Source organism: Neovison vison, chromosome 3 (genome assembly GCF_020171115.1).
Source record: "Neovison vison isolate M4711 chromosome 3, ASM_NN_V1, whole genome shotgun sequence".
NCBI classification, from domain to species: Eukaryota; Metazoa; Chordata; class Mammalia; order Carnivora; family Mustelidae; genus Neogale; species Neogale vison.
Window position 1 is genome coordinate 140,382,381 of NC_058093.1, and position 20,829 is coordinate 140,403,209.

The window sequence follows — 20,829 nt, forward strand, 5'->3', positions numbered from 1 at the left end:
ATCTGATTTGGAAACCGCCCTCGGTGAGTAGTAAAGACAAGAAGTCGCAATACCTCCCATGCATTAACCACACAAATTTCCTTCCTCCCACATAGTGTTGTGCGGCAGGGAACCATGGTCAACCTTAACCACCCTCACGGGGCACCCACTAGTCAGAAGGTGCGGAACAAAGGTAAGGAAAAAAGATGGACGGAGCTATGGAGGGTGTACCAAGGCATATAAATGAAAGTTCTGCTTTAAAGGGTGAATGCACAGTTTCCTGGCAAACAAGCCATTTTCAGATAACATCTGCAAAGAAGTCGAAGAGGTTACTCGATTTCCTGTAAACTGGGGAGAATCTGAACTAGGTACGATGGAACATGAGGATTGTTCATTCAGCACACACCTATGTAGATCAGAGAGTTGTGACAGTAAACAATAAACCTAAAAACCTGCTGGAATTTCAAAACAAATAAGTTAGGGTGATTCTTGACTTGACAGAAGAATTCACCATAGCTTTCCTTTAAGTTACCCCCACTCAGGATGCATTTAAATTTTTTCTTTTTTAAAGATTTTGTTTGAGAGAGAGAGCAGGCAAGCGAGAAAGCACGAGCAGGGGGAGCAGCAGAGGGAGAAGCAGGCTCCCCTTGAGCAGACAACCTGATATGGGGCTTAATCTCAGGACCCCGGGATCATGACCTGAGCGGAAGGTAGCAGCTTAACTGACTGAGCTACCCAGGTGGTCAATGGGTTCATTTAAATACTGATGTAATTTACAAACAGCTGTTCCAGGAACAAATCTATTGTATACATGACAGTATAACTGTTTTCAGAGGCTGTGAACCAAGATTTCTTTCCATCAGCTTCTATCTTAAACTCTTCCTTGGAGTTATTCCAAAAATTTCTAAGCTATCATCAAAAAGTCCCAGAATAAATACCATTTCTCTTCCTCCATCAATCTCCCCCCAAAGCAACCAAAGCATGTCCACGTATGTCCCTCTTCCAAGTCAGTTTACATTCACACCTCCTGTGGCTAAACCTAGTCTCCTCATGATACTCCGTATGCTTCTGTATTGCTCAGTGACCCTGAATACCTCAGCGCAGACGGACATTCTTTCAGACCTCACAACTCCCTTTCTCTCTCCTCTTCCTTTGGCCTTTATTCCCATCCATACCATCACTGCCTCTTCTGCTTCTTGATATTTTCCTTTCAGAAATTTTTGTCACTCATGCAACAAGAAAAGTCCTTTGTAAATGAGATCTAATATGAGTACTTTTTAATTTGGCAAGGACAAAAAAATTGCAGTCCATGGGTCAAAGAGGTAACTGGGGGAATAATTCATCACCGAGCTTCCTGAATAACCCAGAAGTTTCCTAGCATAATGGAAATGACATTGAGTTTAGCTTGGGGTCAGCAGACCTGGGTCTAATCCACTTTTGTCAATAACTGTGACTCTGGCTAAATGATAACCACTGGAAATCTCATTTTTCAGTGTCTGCTCACATTTAAAATTTAAATGTTCATGATGGTACACTTCTGTTCCTTCACAGAACTGTAAAGATAAGATGGTTCTGAACTAAAGGTATTTTGGAAATTAGAGAATAATATCCAACAATCTTGGTTTCTGTCTTTTTTTTAAAAGATTTTATTTATTCATTTGAGAGAGAGCAAGAAAGAGAAAGAGAGAGCGAGCATATGAGAAGGAGATGGAGAAGCAGATTCCCCACTGAGCAGGGAGCCTGATGCAGGGCTCAGTCCCAGGCCACAGGGATCATGACCTGAACCAAAGGCAGGCGCTTAGCTGACTGAGCCACCCAGGTGCTCGCTGGCGCCTGTCTTAAAGGACAAAAAAGGTGTGGGGCAAGCGGAAATGATGTGACTGAAGAGATCTCGGCCAGAACCATCTAGAATGTACCGAGAGTGAAGTACCTATTCTATAAAGAAGGAAATAAAATGAAAACATCACAGAGCTGGACCTGGAACCCTGGGATTCATTTAATGAAACCCATACATCAAATGTTAATTCTCTCTAAATAGCTCCTATCATCTGGCCTCTGCTCAACCAGTTCCTGGCCAGGGCATTGCTTCCCTGGCAGCCATTTTGGGATCTGCATACCTGTGTAACTGATGGAGCTTATAATCACTCAGAATGTTTTCACTTAAAACAAAAAAGAAAAAAAGGAACATCTTGCACATCTAGGCTCAATGACATTTGCAAAGGACAGAGATACCAATGTCAGTTGCTTCAGGATCAGGATTTTTGATCATTTAAGGAGAAAATTAAAGGTCTAAAAATCATTACAGACTTCTGGTGCAAGCAATTTCAGCACACTCATTTGGCGCTCCCACTCCCCTCCAGTTCCCACTGAGATGACCAAAAGAACAAAACAGGGAAACAATCAGTGTTGGGAAATGGGCATGGGGAGCAGTTAACCAACCATGTGCTGTGGGAAAAGCCCAATTAGAGAGAAAGCAGAAGAGGATAAACCTCAATCCTATGGGGCTCCTTCAGAAAATATATTAAGTGTCAGAGCCCGCGGAGAGCAACAATTTAGGCATGAGTTACCCTTAGATCCCACTGTAAGTGAGGGACCACTGAGGCTGGCTCCTACTCAAGGAGTTAGAGGTTTCTAGTCAGAGGCAGGGGAACACTGCCCCAGCTACTGCTGGGCTACCAAAACAAATAGATAAAAGAAACCCAGTTTCTCAAAAAACAGAGGAATTCTTTATTATAGCCATCCCCTATGGCTATATCTCTGGCTGTTGGCCCACAACCAACCAGAATGGAATGTGGCAAAATAAAACTAAAATAAATTTAAAGTTTCCTCTTTTTCTTGCATTTGGGTCTGCAAGGTCTGTTCGGAGGCTCACATCTTTGAGAACTCACCCTACTCACCAAAAGCAGATCTCTCCACAGAGAGAAAAGTCATTGGACTTTCTGTGGAATAAGAACTAATATCCTCCTATGAAAACTGTCTTACTACAAAAAAGAGAGAAAACATGAGAATATTTCCATATTGTATTTTCACCAACAACAGGTGAAAAGAAAAATCCAAAGATCAGATAAGACTTGCTCTGCTTGTTTTTACGGTTGTGTTGGATGTGACCATTTCCAGGTTTGTTTTTCCTGTTAGGCTATGAACTTTTCCTAGGCGAGAATTTTGGTTCTACTCATCTTTGAGTCACAGTACCAAGTACAACGTCTGGAATAGCAAAGGTATGTACTGGAATCCTGTAAGTGTTTACTGAACAAATGAGTGAAGTCCCAAATAAAGCTGACTCTTTCAGAGTGTACCTTCTTAATTATAATAGTTTTTATTCTCAATATCCTTATGAAAAATTAAGATTTTCTCTATAATTCTTATATTCTTTAGTCTAGTATCTGCAAATACAGTGGGTTTTAGATTATTCACATAAAATGCACATAGAAAGCTAACAGTAAATTACCTCTTCCTGAAATTTCTGAGCTTTATCAGATCCTAAAATATGTCCTCAAAAATCAATACTTAATATTCAGGAAACAACTGATTCCCAATGGATACTATACAGTTAACAGGACATAAAACTTCACAGAAATGGTGAATAAGTGTTAATATAGAAATGTTAAATAGAAACTGCTTTCCTTTTCCTGGTCTCCCCTCAAATGCAAGGAAGTCTGAGCAGATAACTCTGAAAAAGCTTGCAGACCAAATACGAGAATACTCCATATGGGGACACTTGATGGTGAAGTGCTAATCCTACTATTTGGAGAAAAACACAAAGAGCAGAAATGGATCTGTCAAGAGATTAGATTACTGATGTTTATTAAATTGGCTCTGTATTCACTGCTGGTTGGTCAATAACTTCAGGCAGACTGTTACACAGAAACAAACATGTGACTCAGTTTCAGGAAAGCCCAGTGTCACACATGTGAAAATGAAGACGTGGAAGCCCGAGATCAGAGGTGGGTGATCCCAGCACAGACCATCAGACGGGAAGCCTCTGTGGTTGCCTAGAGGCAAGTTCACATGGCATCACTTCATGTAACTCCTTCAACTCTGCCAGGTAAAGATATTTATTCTCATTTTACAGACTTGGCAACCAACAGAGTAATTAGTGTTAACTACTGAAAAAAGATAATGAGATATAAGTTATATTTACTCCCTGGAGAGGTTTCTTAAGTTTTCAGAGGCCCTGGTATGGTATTCTAGGACTTTTGAGGACTTAGTAGCTAACTGAGGGCCCGAACTAGCAGATCTCAATCGTCACAACTCCTGGGTAATATTCAGGGCACTGGGGATATTAAAAGTGAACAAATGTCACCTTATGAAGAAGTTCACTGACAGGTGACAAATCACAATCTCATCTAGACGGGGGCTGCTCTAGCAGTAGTTACTCCTACCCTAGACCTCTTGGTAGGAAGAGGCACCAAGGAACGGATGTCAAGCATCCAGTGCAATGTGTAACTCAAAGGAGGCATCTGTCGACCTATTTTATCATCTTGATTAGGCCTTGGGAAGCAGAGGATGAGCTGAGAGTCCAAGTCTCCTGCCTGGGAATTTAGGGTCCTTTCCCCTTTGTAGCAGACTCTTCAGTTACCTCCCCAGCATCTGTTACGCCCTTTCTCCTTCCACCAGACCTAGTTTTGTTTGGTAATCCATGTGGTTTCTGGAAGGCTGACTCAACCCAACTCCACTCCTGGTTCTAAGCCAGCAAGTGGGCACATACCATCTCCCTTGCCACAGTGACAGGTGCACGGACAGGCATGTCACTGAAATTGGTTAACTAAAGTAAATTTTATGATTTTTGCTGGGATAAAGATGAATGCAAGGAACAGTCAGTAGAAATCTTGCAACTATGCAGAAAGTTACTCTTAGAAGGAAGCCAGTAACAAGAAAGGAGGGACAAAGATGAAAACAAGCCAATTCTTTGAAAACAGGGCTGTCCTCAGCCTCTCTTGAAGCCCAACTTGCTTCAAGACTTTTCAGTTAGAAGATTCCCGAACCCTAGAACTGACAAAAATATGATATGAATTATAATTTTAGGTTCCTCATGTTAACTTTGAAATACTATCACAAATAGGCTGGTTATTTAATAAAAACTGCATACATCAAAACCATGCAAAATAGAGCACGAGTCCTTAGACCATGGCCCTCCCAACCTCGACTGGCTTCTCTGGTTCTAGTGGAACCTATGATGGTGAAGGACCACTGAGAAATGAGATCCGAGGTGTTGCTGTCATCAGGCGACTTAGATCACATGGTCTCTCCTGCCGGTAGTGCTCTAGGGGACCAACTCTACCTGTAGTTGTGAAGACAAGGGGCTTTTCCTACCCCTTGCACCTGACCTTGCAAGGGAGAAATCTCATTCAATAATACTGTTATATTCAGAAAAAAAAATCATGGTTGAATCAATCAACATTTCAAAAATATCACGTTGGTAAAATACTTAATAAATATCTGTCATATTCGCTTTATCTAATTTGTATACATATATACATATTAATAAATATGTATTTCTTTATGTTTTGGTTGCACTATTCCCCCTCCCCCTCTTCCTTTTTTCCTTCCTTTCTAAGTAAACTCTACCCCCAAAATGGGGCTTGAACTCACAACCCCCAAATCAAGAACCACAGTCTCTACTGACTGACCCTTGGCTGCACTATTTCAACACAAGTTATATAAGTAGGACTTATATAACTAGGGGCGCCTGGGTGGCTCATTTGGTTAACCATCTGCCTTCAACTCAGGTCATGACCCTGGGGTCCTAGGATCAAGCCCTGCGTCGGGCTCCCTGCTTGACAGGGACTCTGCTTCTCCCTCTCCCTCTGTTCCTGCCATCCCCAATTTGTGCTCTCTGTCTCGCTCTCTCTCTAATAAGTAAATTCTTGGAAAAAAAAATCTTACCCCTAAAAATTTTACTTTTTTTTTCCCTTAAAGATTTTATTTATTTATTTGACAAAGAGACAGCGAGAGAGGGAACACAAGCCGCGGAAGTGGAAGCGGGAGAAGCAGGCTTCCCTTAACAACTGAGCCATCCAGGCACCCCACTTTTTTTCTCCTTTTTTTTTAAAGTAGGCTCCCCATCCAATGTGGGGCTTGAGCTCACGACCCCGAGATCAGAGTTGCATGCTCTCCCACTGGGCCAGCCAGGAGCCTCATCTCCTAAACACTTTAGCATATATCTCCTTGGAATAAAGACATTCTTCTATAGACTATACCACCATTATCACATGATTATTCCATAATACCTAATACATGTGTTAAATCCAAATTGTTTCACTTGTCCAAAATGTCTTCTACAGTTGATGTTTTTGAACCACAATCCAATCAGTGTTTATGTGCTGCATTTGCTTTTTATGTGTTCTTTAGTTTCAACCTGGAGGGGAAAAATGAGTCTCCATACATTTACATTTTCCAAAAGTATTCAATACAATTCACTGGCAGGTGAGATATTTTCCTCCAAGTTTGCGTCCATAAACTCCTGGAGAACAGACTCCAGAGAAGAACCCACCTGGGGGGCTAAGAAGCAGAAGAACCTCCGTGTGCTCCATAGCCTGCAGGAAGTCACTCAGTTCCGTGACGGTGCAACCTTTCTCACCCAACAGTTTCAGTAAACATAAACTTGGACTTCCTTCAGGCTCCAAGACTTTAAGAGAACACTGCTCCAAGTCCAGACAACTGCAAACAAACAGATTTAATTCAAGTCAACAGTTTTCGTCAATATGATATGCCTTCTTTATGTCTGGCACGATTGCAGGTGTTGTCGGGATAAATCACGAGTCACTGAGTGGTGAAAAGTTATTTCCATTATGAATGTTACTGTCCTTTCCTCCTCCTCCTGCCATCACAGGCAATTCCTCTTACACCCTTCTCCAACTCCGCTCCCAAGACTACTAAATCAGAAGATGAGAGAAATCTTGAGACAGGATGTGAAAGAAAGTTGGCTTTGATATTAATAAAAATCTTTACCTTTAACTTGGGAATTCGGAGTAGGAAGATCAGATACGTTTCTCTACTTGTTCTTGTGCTTTTAGAAGGCATAATACGACCAAAAAAGGGCATAGATCTTTGAGACATCTCGAAAAATGAAAAAACTTAACATACAGAATTTTGTATTAGCAAAGCCATGTGCCTACATTTGTATTCATATAAATAAAGATAGAGAACAGTGTTTGTTCTGCTTGATACCATTTTTATTACTAAGAATATGTGTTTGTTCTTAAATGTACAGAATTAACTTTGAAAAGAGAGCCAACATTTGCGATGACGTGGATGGAACTAGAGGGTATTACACTTAGCGAAATAAGTCAGTTGGACAAACACAACTATTATATTATCTCCTGATATGAGGAAGTGGAGATGCAACGTGGGGGGTTTGGGGAGGGCAGGAAAAGAATAAATGAAACAAAATGGGATCGGGAGGGAGACAAAACATAAGAGACTCTTAATGTCACAAAACAAACTGATGGTGCATGGGGGGAGGGGGGTAGGGAGAGGGTGGTGGGGTTAAGGACATTGGGGAGGGTATGTGCTACAGTGAGTGCCGTTAAGTGTGTAAACCTGTGATTCACAGACCTGTACCCCTGGGGCTAATAATACATTATATGTTTGTAAAAAATTTTAAAAAAAGCCAAGAAACTACAAGTAGTAATTTTCCTACAGAGGGGAGCCAGTGCAGCAAAGCTCACAGCTCGATGATTCAACATTTCACTATAAACCCTTTTGTACTGTCGAATTTTTTACTATATGTGCTCATTTTTCCAATAATCTTTAGAAGACTATCATTGCTACTGACATTCAAAGTTCTTCTAAGTACCTAGAAATACCCTAACACATGGGTAAGACAAACGCTGGTTTTGGGTCAAACCTACCCAGTCACCTGATTTTGTAAACAGTTTTGTTGGAACACAGCCATGCTCCTTCACAGACATGGTTACAAAGGTGGATGGCTGCTTTACTGTTATAACAGCAGAGGTGAGTCATTGGTCTGCAAACCTGAACACATGGATGATTTAGCTCTTCACAGAAAAAGTTTGCTGACCTCTGCTCCAAAGAATCTACTTTCTGTCTGTCTTTTTGTTAGAACTATTTTTTTTTTTTACTATCACTATTTAACATACATATACCATTTCCTTTTTAATGTCATTGCGTTCGGTAGGCATATACAAGGTTAGAAAGGTTAAGATCAGACTACAGAAGGCCATAAATAATGAGACAAGGAATACAGACTTCAACAATTTCACAGAAAGGGAAAGCACAAGTATGAAACATTCAAGAAAAGAAAGAGAAAAGAGCCCCCCAAAATCTTCCCAAAGACACAAAACCAGCAACAAAGGCCAACCAAAGCCTTTAGATAATCTCCATGATATACTGTAGAATCCACACCTCACAGGGATCTGTCCCTTTCCTTCCAAATTATAGTCCAATATAAACTCTAGCTTCTCTGTGAGGTTCACCCAGACCACACAAATCCCCCAAGCATGTTAGACATAGTCTCCTGATGGGACTTATCTTATTTATTAAAGGTTGACAAATTCTGTAAAGGGCCACAGGGAAAATATTTTAGGTTTTATGGGCCATACAGTCTATTGCAAGTTCTTCTTTCTTGTCTTTTGTCTTACAATTTTTTAAATATGAAAACCAATCTTAGCCCATAAACTGCAAAAACAAGGGCAGTGGCCCAAATCTGGCTCAGGGATTACTGTTTGCAGACCCCTGTTCTCTAGGTCTCAGTTGACACAATTCTGCCTTAAAACCATGAGCTTTTCTTTCACAAGTGTTTCTTCTCTACCTAACTAGATCACAGTACTCCTTGAAAACAGAAACCCCGTATTTTTAACCCCTCAATACCTAAAATCTGTCTTGTGCATATTAATTATTCATAACTGAATGATAACTGCATGAAAAAATTTTTAAGGCTTTATTTATTTATTTGACAGAGACAGTGAGAGCAGGAACACAAATGGGAGGAGTGGGAGAGGGAGAAGCAGGCTCCTTGCTCAGCAGGGAGCCTGAAGGGGGGCTCTATCCCAGGACCCTGGGATCATGACCCAAGCTGAAGGCAGACACCCAACGACTGAGCCACCCAGGCACCCCTACTGCGTGAATTTCAACTGTAACTTAAAAGGCTGGAGGACTGGATAGAATGGAAATGGTCAGACATGAGAGTTATCACAGCTGTGCCAGATGCAAGGTAAGCAACTTTTCGTATGACTTGGAACAGTCTTTTCTTTTTTTAGAGAGACAGGCCGGGGAGAGGGATAGAGAGAGAATCTTTTTTTTTTTTAAGATTTTATTTATGAATTTGTCAGAGAGAGAGGGAGAGTGAGAGCACAAGCAGGGGAAGTGGCAGGCAGAGCAGGCAGCGGGAGAAGCAGACTCCTCTCTGAGGAAGGAACCAGATGTGGGATTTGATCCCAGGACCCTAAAATCAGGACCTGAGCTGAAGGCAGATGCTTAACCAACTGAGCCACCCAGGTGTCCTATAGACAAAGAATCTTAAGTAGGCTCCATGCTCAGTGCAGAGTCGGTCACAGGGCCTGATCTCATGACCCTAAGATCTTAACCCACTTAACCCACTGAGCCACCCAGGCGCTTCTGGAATATTCTTAACCCACATTCATTTTGATCGCTTTTATTAAGTCATTCAAGATTTATAATTTATAATTCTGTGGTGAAGTTGGTAATCTCATAACTTTAGGGAAAAAAAGGTTTTCTTTTTTTTTTTTTTTCCAATTTATTTATTTTCAGAAGAAAAAAAGGTTTTCAACCAAAATAATTTTTTTTTACCTGGTTCGGTACTTTAAAAAATTTTTTTTAAAGATTTTTTTTATTTATTTGAAGGAGATCACAAGTAGGCAGAGAAGCAGTCAGAGAGAGAGGAGGAAGCAGGCTCCCTGCTGAGCAGAGAGCCCAATGCGGGGCTTGATCCCAGGACCCTGGGATCCTGACCTGAGCTGAAGGCAGAGGCTTTAACCCACTGAGCCACCCAGGTGCCCCCAACCAAAATAATTTCAATACTAGTATCACCTATCTCATAGGATTGTTAGAATTAAATTAGATAATCCATTCTATAAATACTTAGCACAGTGCTTGGCAAAAAATAAGCACTCAATAAAAGTGAGTTCTTACTATGCAATAAAAATATGGGCTATTGAAAGAACATCAGTTTCCTAATGATGCTGGTTCTGAAACTGTTTTCGCTTTTCTAAAAAAAGGTTTTGATTAGTTACTAGTTTGGTAACCTGATCATTCCTTCAAGGCCTCCTGTCTCTATACTCACTAGGTATTCTTTTTTAAGTGTCTCAGTTAAATGCATATATTCAATACTCTATTTTTGATAAATGTGAGTCATCATAATATATGTCAACTGTTCCCAAATTCTGGATGGCAGACTAGTGGCTAGTAAAATGATAAAGATAAGGACAATAAGACTGCCTTTTAACCTGAGATGGTCTTTCCTATTTTTTTTAGCGTTAAAGTCTCATTTCTCCTACGGAATAATGGTAACTATGATGAAAGCAACAATGAAAGCTGCAGATGCCCACCGCTCCTCTATTCGGTAAGATTTTCTTCCCTCAGTCCCTGTAACACCCAGGTCAAGAAACCAGGATTAGAGATAATAGAAGGATTACCATTCTTTTAGATAATTAGAATAGAAGATCTAAAAAAACAAGGATGCTGTATGCTAAATATAATTTTTTTTAAATGATTCAGAAAGATGGTCAAAATCGGATACATAAAATTCAGAAGCCATCTCGCCAAATGCGGCCGAGTGATGCTTTGATGTTTATACTGATACAGAAAAAAGCGAAAAAACAATCTGACTTCTTTCTCCCAAATGAAGAAAGAGGTCGAGCTGAAGCAGACAGAAATTTCCAATACAAGACACACAGGAGAAAAATAAGATTCTGTATCTCCTTTTCTTTTTTACTGATTTTCCGCCTGGGCACTGGCTTTCAGATCAGATGATGCTTCTATATACCAGACTCTTTCTTTCCTGTTTTAGTTACATTCCTGTAAGACTGTGCTTTGAAGTGGTTTCTACCAGCCCTAATTTGGAATTTCTCATTTAAGTTAAAAGACTATTACCGAAACAAATGGGCTTTGCTCTTAAGAAAATATATTTGTATTTCTCTTCACTTCAAAAAATATATAATCAAATAGAACACATCATACATCCCTTAGGGTACAAACCACGGCACTGCTTTTCACTTCTTTTGCTTCTCTTCTTGGAACATTTACTCTTTGAAATCTCTCTTCATTAATTCAGCAACTACTTATTAATCATCTAAAACAGGCCATTTTCCCTAGGTATTTAGGATACTGCAGCAAACAAGACAAAATTCCCTATCATCCTGGATTTTCCTACAAGATATAAATATATATATATGCACACACAGGCAGACAAACAGAGGTGTGTGTGTGTGGTGTGTGTATCCATCCAATGGTCATAAGTGCTCTGAAGAAAAAACAAAGCAAAGCAGGGGGCTGAGCAATGCTGGAGCAGATGTACGGGGTCATTTTAAATCATGTGATCAGAGTAGACCTCAATGAAGGAGGTGACTTGTAAGCAAACACTTGAAGAAGGGAAGTCTTATGGTTCACCTGTGGAGGCTAGTCAGACTGCGGAAGAGCAAGTCCAAAGACCTTCCTGCAAGTGTGCAGAGAGTAGAGAAAGGGAGGAAGATAATGGGGTCAAAGAGGTAACTGGTTACTTACTAACTGGTGTTTTTATTCTGAAAGAGAAAAGCAATTAAAGGGTTTTGAGCAGAGGAAAGATAAGACCCACTGAATATTCAAAAAAGTGGTAATTCTCACTGAATGAGAATATGCTGAGAATAGCCTGGGGGCAGGGGCCAAGCAGAAGTGAGGTGCCTACTAGATAGAAGTGAGGCGCCTACTGGAACGCTCCAGGTGAGAGACGGCAGTGGCCTGCCCAGAGCTGAGGCTAAGGAGGTTGGATTCTGGATGCACACCGAAAGCGTAGCAGATGCTGATGGGACATGGTGTATAAAAGGGGACTCAGGAATGATTTGGAAGTGTTGGGCTTGAGCAATCAGAGGGGTACAGTTGCCATTTCCTGAGATAAAGAAAAACTACGTGAAAAACAGGTCTGTGGGGAAAGACATGCCAAGTTTGAGACATGCTACCCTTAAGATATCTTAGTCATTCATGACGAGATGGTAAATCGGCATCTACAGGTACGAATCCAGGGGGTTCAAAGCAAAGATACAGACTGAAGATACGAACTGAGAGGAATCCACCCAAGTAGGTATAGTCCTGAGACTTAAGGATACACTGAGAAGGGGATTGGGTGAAGACACGGAGCTCCAAACTTCAGACACTGAAGAGACAGACCAGAGGGACTGAGACAGGAGGAGAGCCTTGGTTTCAGCTTTGCACACGTTCTCAATCTTATCACAAACTGCAGGAGGGCAGAAGTCTGCAGCTACAGCAGGTGTGCAGGGATGCTTTTCCTTGGTCTGAGTCCCCAGAGCCCCCTTCCGAAGCTCCCTCCTGCATGGGGTCCTGGCAGCGTTAGAGCCTCCTGAAAGCTGTCACCTTCAGGGTGTGGTGACACCATGACACAGTTGTGTCACTCAGAACCTGCTTCTATCTGCATTGACAGCAAAGGCTGTTCAGTATCAGGGCGGTCTGGAATGGAATGAGGGCTGAGTTTGTATTTAGGGCACTCCTGTATAGACACGGTTGTGGGAAACCAAACCGTAAGCCAGGACTGATTGTCAGTCACCCATAATTATATGAAAACATTTACAATTACTCCTAACCTCTGATGGGCAGTTCAGGATGGACTCTTGGGTTTTCCTCATTAAATTCTCATCTATTTGAGGAAACATGTATACAGTCAGAAAAAAGGGAAGAGAAACACTAGGCAACCTTGGAAGACTTTAGGGAGAAAGTCCACAACCTCATGGGAACTACTGTCCACTTAGACCCTCACATTTCATTCCCTTGATCTGACACTAGAGAAGAATACCTCTGGGACTTTCTGCTATGAGAGATGCTCTTCTAGCACCAGTATGAAATTACTCTGAAATAGCTTTTTTGTCTTAAATAGAGTAGGCATCACCAGCTTACCTTGCCCACTCAGATGTCACACTCCAGCCTCTAAGTGCCCAGTGCTAACCTTTTGTTATACCAGTTTAATTCCGATTTCAGTAGGTAGATGACTTTACTATTCCCCAATTTTCTAACTTGCAGGGGTGCCCCGACTCTCACCACCAGTCACCTATTCTGAACTAATCTTCTCTATCTTGGAAAACTGGTAAAATCCCATCTATTTCTTTTCAGACATCCCACTCTGGAATTTGCCAGATTCCACGAATGCATGTGCTTTGTTGCCTGGGAGGCAAGACTGCCCTTCTCTCTACACTACTTTCGCCAGAGATGTGGCCTCAGACCTTTCTGTTAGTTTGCCACACGAACCATTCTGCGGCCTTTGGAAAAGCTGACTGAACGCTTGAGAATGAACACTGAGCACCTGCTGTCAGGTATCCACTGCTTCAGCTGTGCTTCCTCAGTGGCAGGGCCTTCCTTTCTTCTCTTTCCTCCACTGCCAAATTAGGAGTCCTTACTCTCAGGCCCTCTTCAGGGAAGTCAAGAGCCTTTCTAACTAGCGTACTAACCACAAACCAACCAAACCAATCACAGATCCGATGATCCTACCCCCAGAGAAGACAACTTTTTACACTGTTATGAAGTCCAGAAGTTCAGAAATCTACAGACACAGTGTAATAGTATTTTGGATCTTCTTTGCATAGCCCCTTCTCCCTAAGAGAAGCACTGTTTTTTCCTAGAACAGAAAAGTGTGCTGTCTGCTCAATTTTGCAAGTTTATCACTTGTTAATTCCAACTTCACATCATTACTCCTCTCTGTGCCCAAAGAACCCTAAATCATCATGATCCTGGCTTAACCCCAAACTCTGAAACTCGAGGTTGTTGCGAGGGCTAGAGTAGACAATGCAGGTAAACGCTTAGTGTGTTGCTATATACTAAATGCTCAATAAATGACAATAACCCACTGTTGTTATTATTCACACCCAACATAGCATTTAACGTGTTATTTGTGAATGTCCCAGAATAACAGTCCATTACTAGAGAGGTCCTTGTGAATAGGAACTAAATATTTGTCATCTTTTTATCTTCCGGAACTTCCAGCTCCTAACAGGCTCATACCTCAATAAACATAAAATCGTGAACAAATGACTCTCTTCTCAATTCAAGAATATGGTGTCTAAGGTTCTATGCAGAACACACAGACTGAACTGATGCCCCCTGTTCTCGAGGAGTTCATAAAAAAGTGTACAAATAATTATAGTCCAAGAGAAAGTTTAGTCATATGAGATGTTAAACAAACAAACAAACAAACAAACACAACAACAAAAACTTCTAAGGGATTCCCAGCCAGGTAGATCAAAATCCTAACAACAGCAGAGAGGAGTGGTTCTAAGTGGGGTCTGGGCATCCCTAGTGCAGTTCCTGAGATCCTGTCATGGGCTCTGCAAGGTCCAAACGATTTTTTACAGTAACACTGAGATGTTACTTATCGTTTTCATTCAGTCTCTGAGGAAGTGTACATTGTGGAGTATCCAGTGTTACATGACCTGGGACCGTGCAACAGCCCAAATGCAGAAGCCCCTAAAGGGGGCCCGTTCTCTGCAATAGAGGCAAGACTTCGAAGAGACCTTTAAAATGTAAAAACAATGCCGCTTTTCCAACAAATTGTGTGTGTTTGTTTTGGAAAAGTTTTGTTTCCCCACAAAAACATGCAATTTCTGTTAACACGTAACAGGTTGTTCTTTTAAAAAGAGTTAGTATTTTTAATGTTTCTTCGTTTTAATTCCTAATAGGGTAACTCCGCATACATTACATGTGTGTAATGCACAGAACCCCCATTAAAAACTCTGGGGTCCTCAATCATTCTTAACAGTGCGAAGAAGTCCTGAGACCAAAGGTCCGCAGCTCCTAGCCTGGGAAGAGGAAAAACAGTTTGACTTCGAGCCCGGTGCTCACGGTGAAGTCAACAAGAGAACCCGGGGAGGTGGTCTGACGGAGGAAGACGGCAGTTTTAGCTTCAGGCTTTCCCATCACCATCCTCTCCTACAGAAAAGCTTCCAGGAAATCCTTCGCTTTCATTATCTCTTCACCTGCACTTCTGCGGCTTAGCCTTCCTTCGGTCTTCCCGGCCGGCGCCCACATCCCGTTCCTCCGCACCCCGGGTCTTTTGGAACCACGGCCCGGACCCAGCGGTTTGCGGACAGCCCGCCTTCTCTCCAGATCCTCCCGGGTCGACCTCCGCGGCTCGCTCTCCGTGGAGCCCCCGGGGAGGAGGGTCCAAGCGGGGATCTCTGGCATTCCCACGCTTTCCCGACCGAGTCCCCTCTCCGCGCCGCGTTCACCGCAGCGGCCCCCGCCGCGCTCCAGCCGCCGGAGCGTCGGTCTCCCACCCGGGTGCCCGCTCGCTCCCGCCCCCCCGCGTCCCGGTCCCTCACCTGAGCCGGAGTCGCCCCCGACTTCCCGCCACCTCGGCCAGCCTCCTCCAGCCCCGGCCCTCGGGCGCTCGGTCCAGGCTCCCGCTGAGTCTCCGCAGCAGCGGCTCGGGAAGGCGGTTGAGGGTCGCGCCGGCCGAAGCGGGGAGTGGCGGCCCCGACGGCGCGGCCGGAGGCGGCTGCAAGGCCGGGGGCGACGGGGCCTGCGGCAGCTCCCCGCACAGCGACCCGTCCGTCGCCGGCGACCCCGCGACTTGCGGTGCTCCCCCCGGGCGCATCGCGGGCCTCGGCTCCAGCGAACCTTCCGCTCGCCCCCTCGCTCGCCCCGGCGCCGCGGACGCAGGGGCGGAAGGAAAAATCCGGCGACGCCGCACCGCACTCTGAGGAGGAAGCTCCGCTCCCCGCCCTGCAGAGACAGGTTTGCCGGGGGGAGCCGCGCGGGCGGGCCACGCCTGCAGCGCCTAGGGGGCGGGGCCTCTGGCGGGGCGGGGCCTCTGCGCGCGTGCGCGCACCGCGCTTTTAATTCGCCTTCCCCCGCCGCCTTCCCCCGCCGCCGCCCCCTCGCGGAGGCGCGCGCTTCGGAACTGGGGAGGTGGAGTCCGGGCTTAGCAGGAACGGTGGGGCGGCTGCAGCTGGGGGAGGAAGCGGTGGAGGAGCTACGCCCGGGCGGCTCCACTTGGGCTAGGAAGCCTGGGGCGTCGGGGCTTCCCGAGACCGTGGGAGGAGGATTGCCTCAAGCCGGAGACCGGAGCTCGCGGCTCTCCACCGCCGGCCCCTCGCCGCGCTCAGCTGACGCAGTGACTTGCGTGTGCCGGGACCCGCGTTGGGCAACCTCAGTCGAGGCTTCCTCGTTTTAGGGCTTGATGTGTATGGCACTGCTAAGGGAAGTGGTTCCTAGACATCAGATACCTAATGGAAATTTGCTCGAAATCTGTGCCTAGACTTTTTTTTTTTCTTTCAACTGGGCGGCAGATCTTGGAAATGATCGTTTTTAGCAGGAATTGCCTGGTTTCCTCTGAGTCCGACTGCCTCCCATTGAACACTATAGAGTAGTTTGGGGCAAAAGGAAGCCATTTATCGAATGTGACCAGCTAGGTACTCTCAGACAGAAGGCTTCCTTGCCCAGTTTCTGGTGCCATTAGCTTTTGCATCACATAGGACAACAGGATTTTCTGTAGCAATTTGGGCACCCAAATTCCCCCTCACCTCTGGCGAGGTAATTAGTTGCTCCCATCTTTTTTTTGCTCCCAACAAACTTCTCCCATCACATTCTAGCACAAGCAGTCACTATCCCTTTTCATCTGGTGTTAAGTGCAGAGTTCAGAAAGCAGTGTAATGGCTAAGTGCACGACCTTTAAGATTCAGAAAGATCTGGGGGATTCTCGTTTTATGACTTTGAATAAGTTACTTAATTTGCTGCCTCATCTGTTAAAATGGAATTGAAAATATAGTAGAACATATAGAGTTGTTACCAGAATTAGGGGACTTGATGTAAGTAAAGCATTAACTCTGTCGTATAGGAGATAACAAATGCAAGCTATTATCCTTGGAAATGCAAAAGCTCGTTTCACACTCAATTTGGCTTGGTAAACCTTTCCCAGTCACTTCTGGTGCCGTCTTGTTTTGTTCTTAGTCATTGAACATATATGAGAGTCTATTAGCTGCACGTTCCAATTACAGAAATCATTTTCTAGTTTTTATTGGTCTAGTCTTTATTAGTCGGTTGGTCTTTCAAAATTGAGATTCAACAAACTTCTTTTTTCTAAGTCGGCTACATGGAAGGTGTTGCTTATGCAGCTACTCACACGTGCCTGGGGATCAAAATGCACATCTATCTTATCCACCCTGGGAAAATCCTTACCAATTTGATCTTTGTCCAGTACAGCTCAGCTAGATACTAACAGTGTCCATCCCCTCCCATCTCCTCCTCAGCTTCTCCTCTTTTCCTAGGAGGACTGCCTCACTCATTTCCCTCCAGTCTAGGTCCTGTTTTCCACCTTGCAATTTTATTATTTTTTTTTAAAGTAGGCTCTACCCGGGTGTGGGGCTTGAACTCATGACCTGAGAACAGGAGTCGCATGCTCTACCAACTGAGACAGCCAGGTGTCTTGCAGTTTCCTAACCTATTCAGTCACCCCACCCAGCACCCTCTAACCTCTGCCATGGGCTGACATTACATTTTATGATTGGTCTTTTTCTCCTCTTAATCAAATATTAATATTTTTATTATGTAATTCCACCCCCCTGTGGTTCTTTGAAGGGGCATAATGGTTTAATAGGGAAAGTTACGACCTTTCGAATTAGCCCTGAATTTGAATCTTGATGCTGCCACTTATTGAAGACATGACTTTAGGCAATTTCCTTGAACTCTCAGCTTCAATTTCTACATCTGTAAAAAGCAGAGATAATAGTACCTGCTTCAAAGGATATTATGAGAATTAAATGAGAGATAATAATGTATACATATAAAACCTGTTTGGGAGTAGATGCAGGGTTTACTAGCACTCTCAAAATTGCCACGTTAATTTTTGGAACAAAATAATAAACAGTAATTCAGCTTCTTTTCCTGTACCAACCATTACAATTTTACAGAGATAGGAGAAACATTGAGAGTGGAGATCTGGCTTTTAAATGCACCTTAAGGGCGCCTGGGTGGCTCAGTGGGTTAAGCCACTGCCTTCGGCTCAGGTCATGATCTCAGGGTCCTGGGATGGAGTCCCACATCGGGCTCTCTGCTCAGCAGGGAGCCTGCTTCCCTCTCTCTCTCTGCCTGTCTCTCTGCCTACTTGTGATCTCTGTCTGTCATATAAATAAATAAAAATCTTTAAAAAAATAAATAAATGCACCTTAAAAGTTCATGCTTATCTTTAGAGGATATCCTTGGGAGTTCTTCCTCACTAGTTGAAAGTTTTGTAGGTCTTTGTGAATCCAGACAGTCTGCAAGAAGCTTGTGGTTTCTTTCTATGGAAATGCATTGATGTAATCTTCAAACTACAAACCTGGAAACTGACTCATAGATTTCTCTTCCTTTATCTAATTTGACTCTAGATGGTACTTTAACTAAAAATGCCAGAACAACATATTATTTCATATCTGGACAGATTTTCAAAGACCCAGCGCAGGAGAAAACCTGCGGGTCCTGGGATTGGTATGCGACAGAGAGGAAGGAAGCAGGAGTCTTGTGACTTAAGTGGTACCCCTTGCCTTCCACCCTTATTCCATACCAGCACCCTTCATGTCCTCTGACTCAGCTCTGTGTTGAAGCTACTCAGTGCACCCTCGGACACAAGGCTCCCCATATCCACTGCCCCTTCTTTGCTGCTATCTCCCAAAGGACTAGGGGCATTTTTCCCATTTTAACTTCAACTTTGGAATAGTAACTAAGTGTTGTAATAGCATTCCATACTTTTTCGTCATAATGAATCATCCAGAGCAAACTACATTTATTTGTTTACATTTATTCATTCACTCATTCATTCAATTTTAACAAATATTTACTGATGCCTACCTTGTGCCAGGCTCTGTTAAAGGATAGTTTTTATTAAGGCTTTTTTGGGGGAGGGCGCAGTTTTAGACTCATGGCAAAATTGAGGGGAAGATACAGAGATTTCTCATATACCCTCTGCTCCCACACAGACACCACCTCCCCCATTATCAACATTCACCAGCAGCAGAGTGGTACACTTGTCTTAACTGATGACCCTCCACTGACACATAACCACCCCATATCCATAGTTTCCATTAGGGTTCACTCTTGGCTTGGTACATTCTGTGAGTTCAGACAGATGTATACTAACATGTATCCACCATTGTGGTGTTATACAGATGGTATCTTCACTGCCCTAGAAATCCTCTGTGGGCCACCTATTCATCCCTGTGCCCTTGAACTCCCATGAGACTATCAACAGATAGTTGAGCAGCAATTTATGAGATGGAAGACATTCATGGTCACTTTGTTATCACCACCTTTCCTTCCGATTCAAGAGAACATATCTGAACACTGGTATGATGATAGAAATAATTTTAGGTATCATGATAAATATGGCATTGTGATAGGGAAAGTCCTGAATCAGGTCTAATTTTAGTATATGTGCTGCCGAAGCAAGTGTGAATCAGGTCTAATTTATAATCTACAAAGCAAATCATTCAGAAACTCTGATACTTACACGATCACTACTAACTAATCACTGGGGACACATTTCAGCTGAAAATGAGAACTGCAGTTGAGGTGCCACTTCTCATGGCCAGGAGACACTTTGTTGGGGTTTTCAAAAGAGTACTTTTCATCCACCCAGTCGTGTTCAGACTCTGTGACAAAAACAACTGCATTGGGCTTCATTAAAATTAATGAAGGAAGTCACTCCATAATGTTTACCAACTACCAATCAGTATTCTCTTAGGATGTAGGAGGAACACCGGTATTCCTCATGTTTGGCTGTACTTAAGAATCACGTGAGGGCAGGGTGCCTGGAGGGCTCATTTGGCTGGGCGTCCTGCTCGTGATTTCGGCTCACGTCATGATCTCAGGGTTGTGGGATTAACCCCTGCGTCAGGCTCTGTGCTCAGCCCCGAGTCAGCTTGAGAGTCTCTCCCTTTCCCTTTGCCCCTTACCATGCTTGTTTGCTCTCTCTCTCTCTCTCAAATAAGTAAATTTTTAAAAAAAAGATTTTATTTATTTATTTGACAGAGAGAGAGGTCACAAGTAGGCAAACAAAGACAGAGGGGGTGAAGCAGGCTCCCCGCTGAGCAGAGAGCCTGATGCGGGCCTCCATCCCAGGACCCTGAGATCACAACCCGAGCGAAGGCAGAGGCACAACCCACTGAGCCACCCAGGCGCCCTCAAATAAATAAATCTTAAAAGAAAAAAAAGGATCACATGAGGGCATGGCCATTCATCAAAAAGTTAAACGTGTACTTTGGCAGCACATGTACGAAAATTGGGATTACACAAAGAAGATCAATTTTCCCCTGAGCAAGGATGACAACAAATTTTTGAAACATTCCATATACGTTTTTTTGTATTTGTATGAGATGATGGATGCTAATGAAACTGTTGTGATAATCACTTCACAATACAAGTAAGTCAAATCATTATGCTGTGCAACAATTACATCTCAATGAAATGGGTAAAAAATTAGACATAGAATTACCATATGATCCAGTAATCCCACTTCCAGGTATATAGCCAAAAGAATTGAAGGCAGGTACTCAAACAGATCCTTGTACACCAATATGCATAGCCTCGTTCACAGTAGCCAAAAGCTGGACAGACCAAATGTCCATTAACAACTGAATGGATAAACAAAATGTGGTATGTACATGCAATGCGATATTACTCAGCCTTAAAAAGGAAGGA

General features: G+C 43.3%; 1 protein-coding gene and 1 non-coding gene across 3 annotated transcripts in view; one reads left to right on the forward strand and one right to left on the reverse strand.

Annotated features, from left to right (window-relative positions):
- MALT1 (MALT1 paracaspase) overlaps positions 1-15,828 on the reverse strand; it is a 60,510-nt gene extending 44,682 nt beyond the window's left edge. For both annotated transcript variants that reach the window (XM_044242893.1, XM_044242892.1), the window contains exons 1-2: positions 15,477-15,828; positions 6,473-6,639 (exon numbers count right to left, since the gene is read on the reverse strand). In XM_044242893.1, the coding sequence (XP_044098828.1) occupies positions 6,473-6,639; positions 15,477-15,751 (442 nt within the window). In that variant the 5' untranslated portion in view covers positions 15,752-15,828. The remainder of the gene's footprint in view (positions 1-6,472; positions 6,640-15,476) is intronic.
- A 4,556-nt stretch (positions 15,829-20,384) lies between these two features.
- On the forward strand, positions 20,385-20,487 carry LOC122903860. Its single transcript, XR_006384068.1, has one exon. It is a non-coding gene; the product is annotated as a U6 spliceosomal RNA (small nuclear RNA).
- The last annotated feature ends 342 nt before the right edge of the window (positions 20,488-20,829 follow it).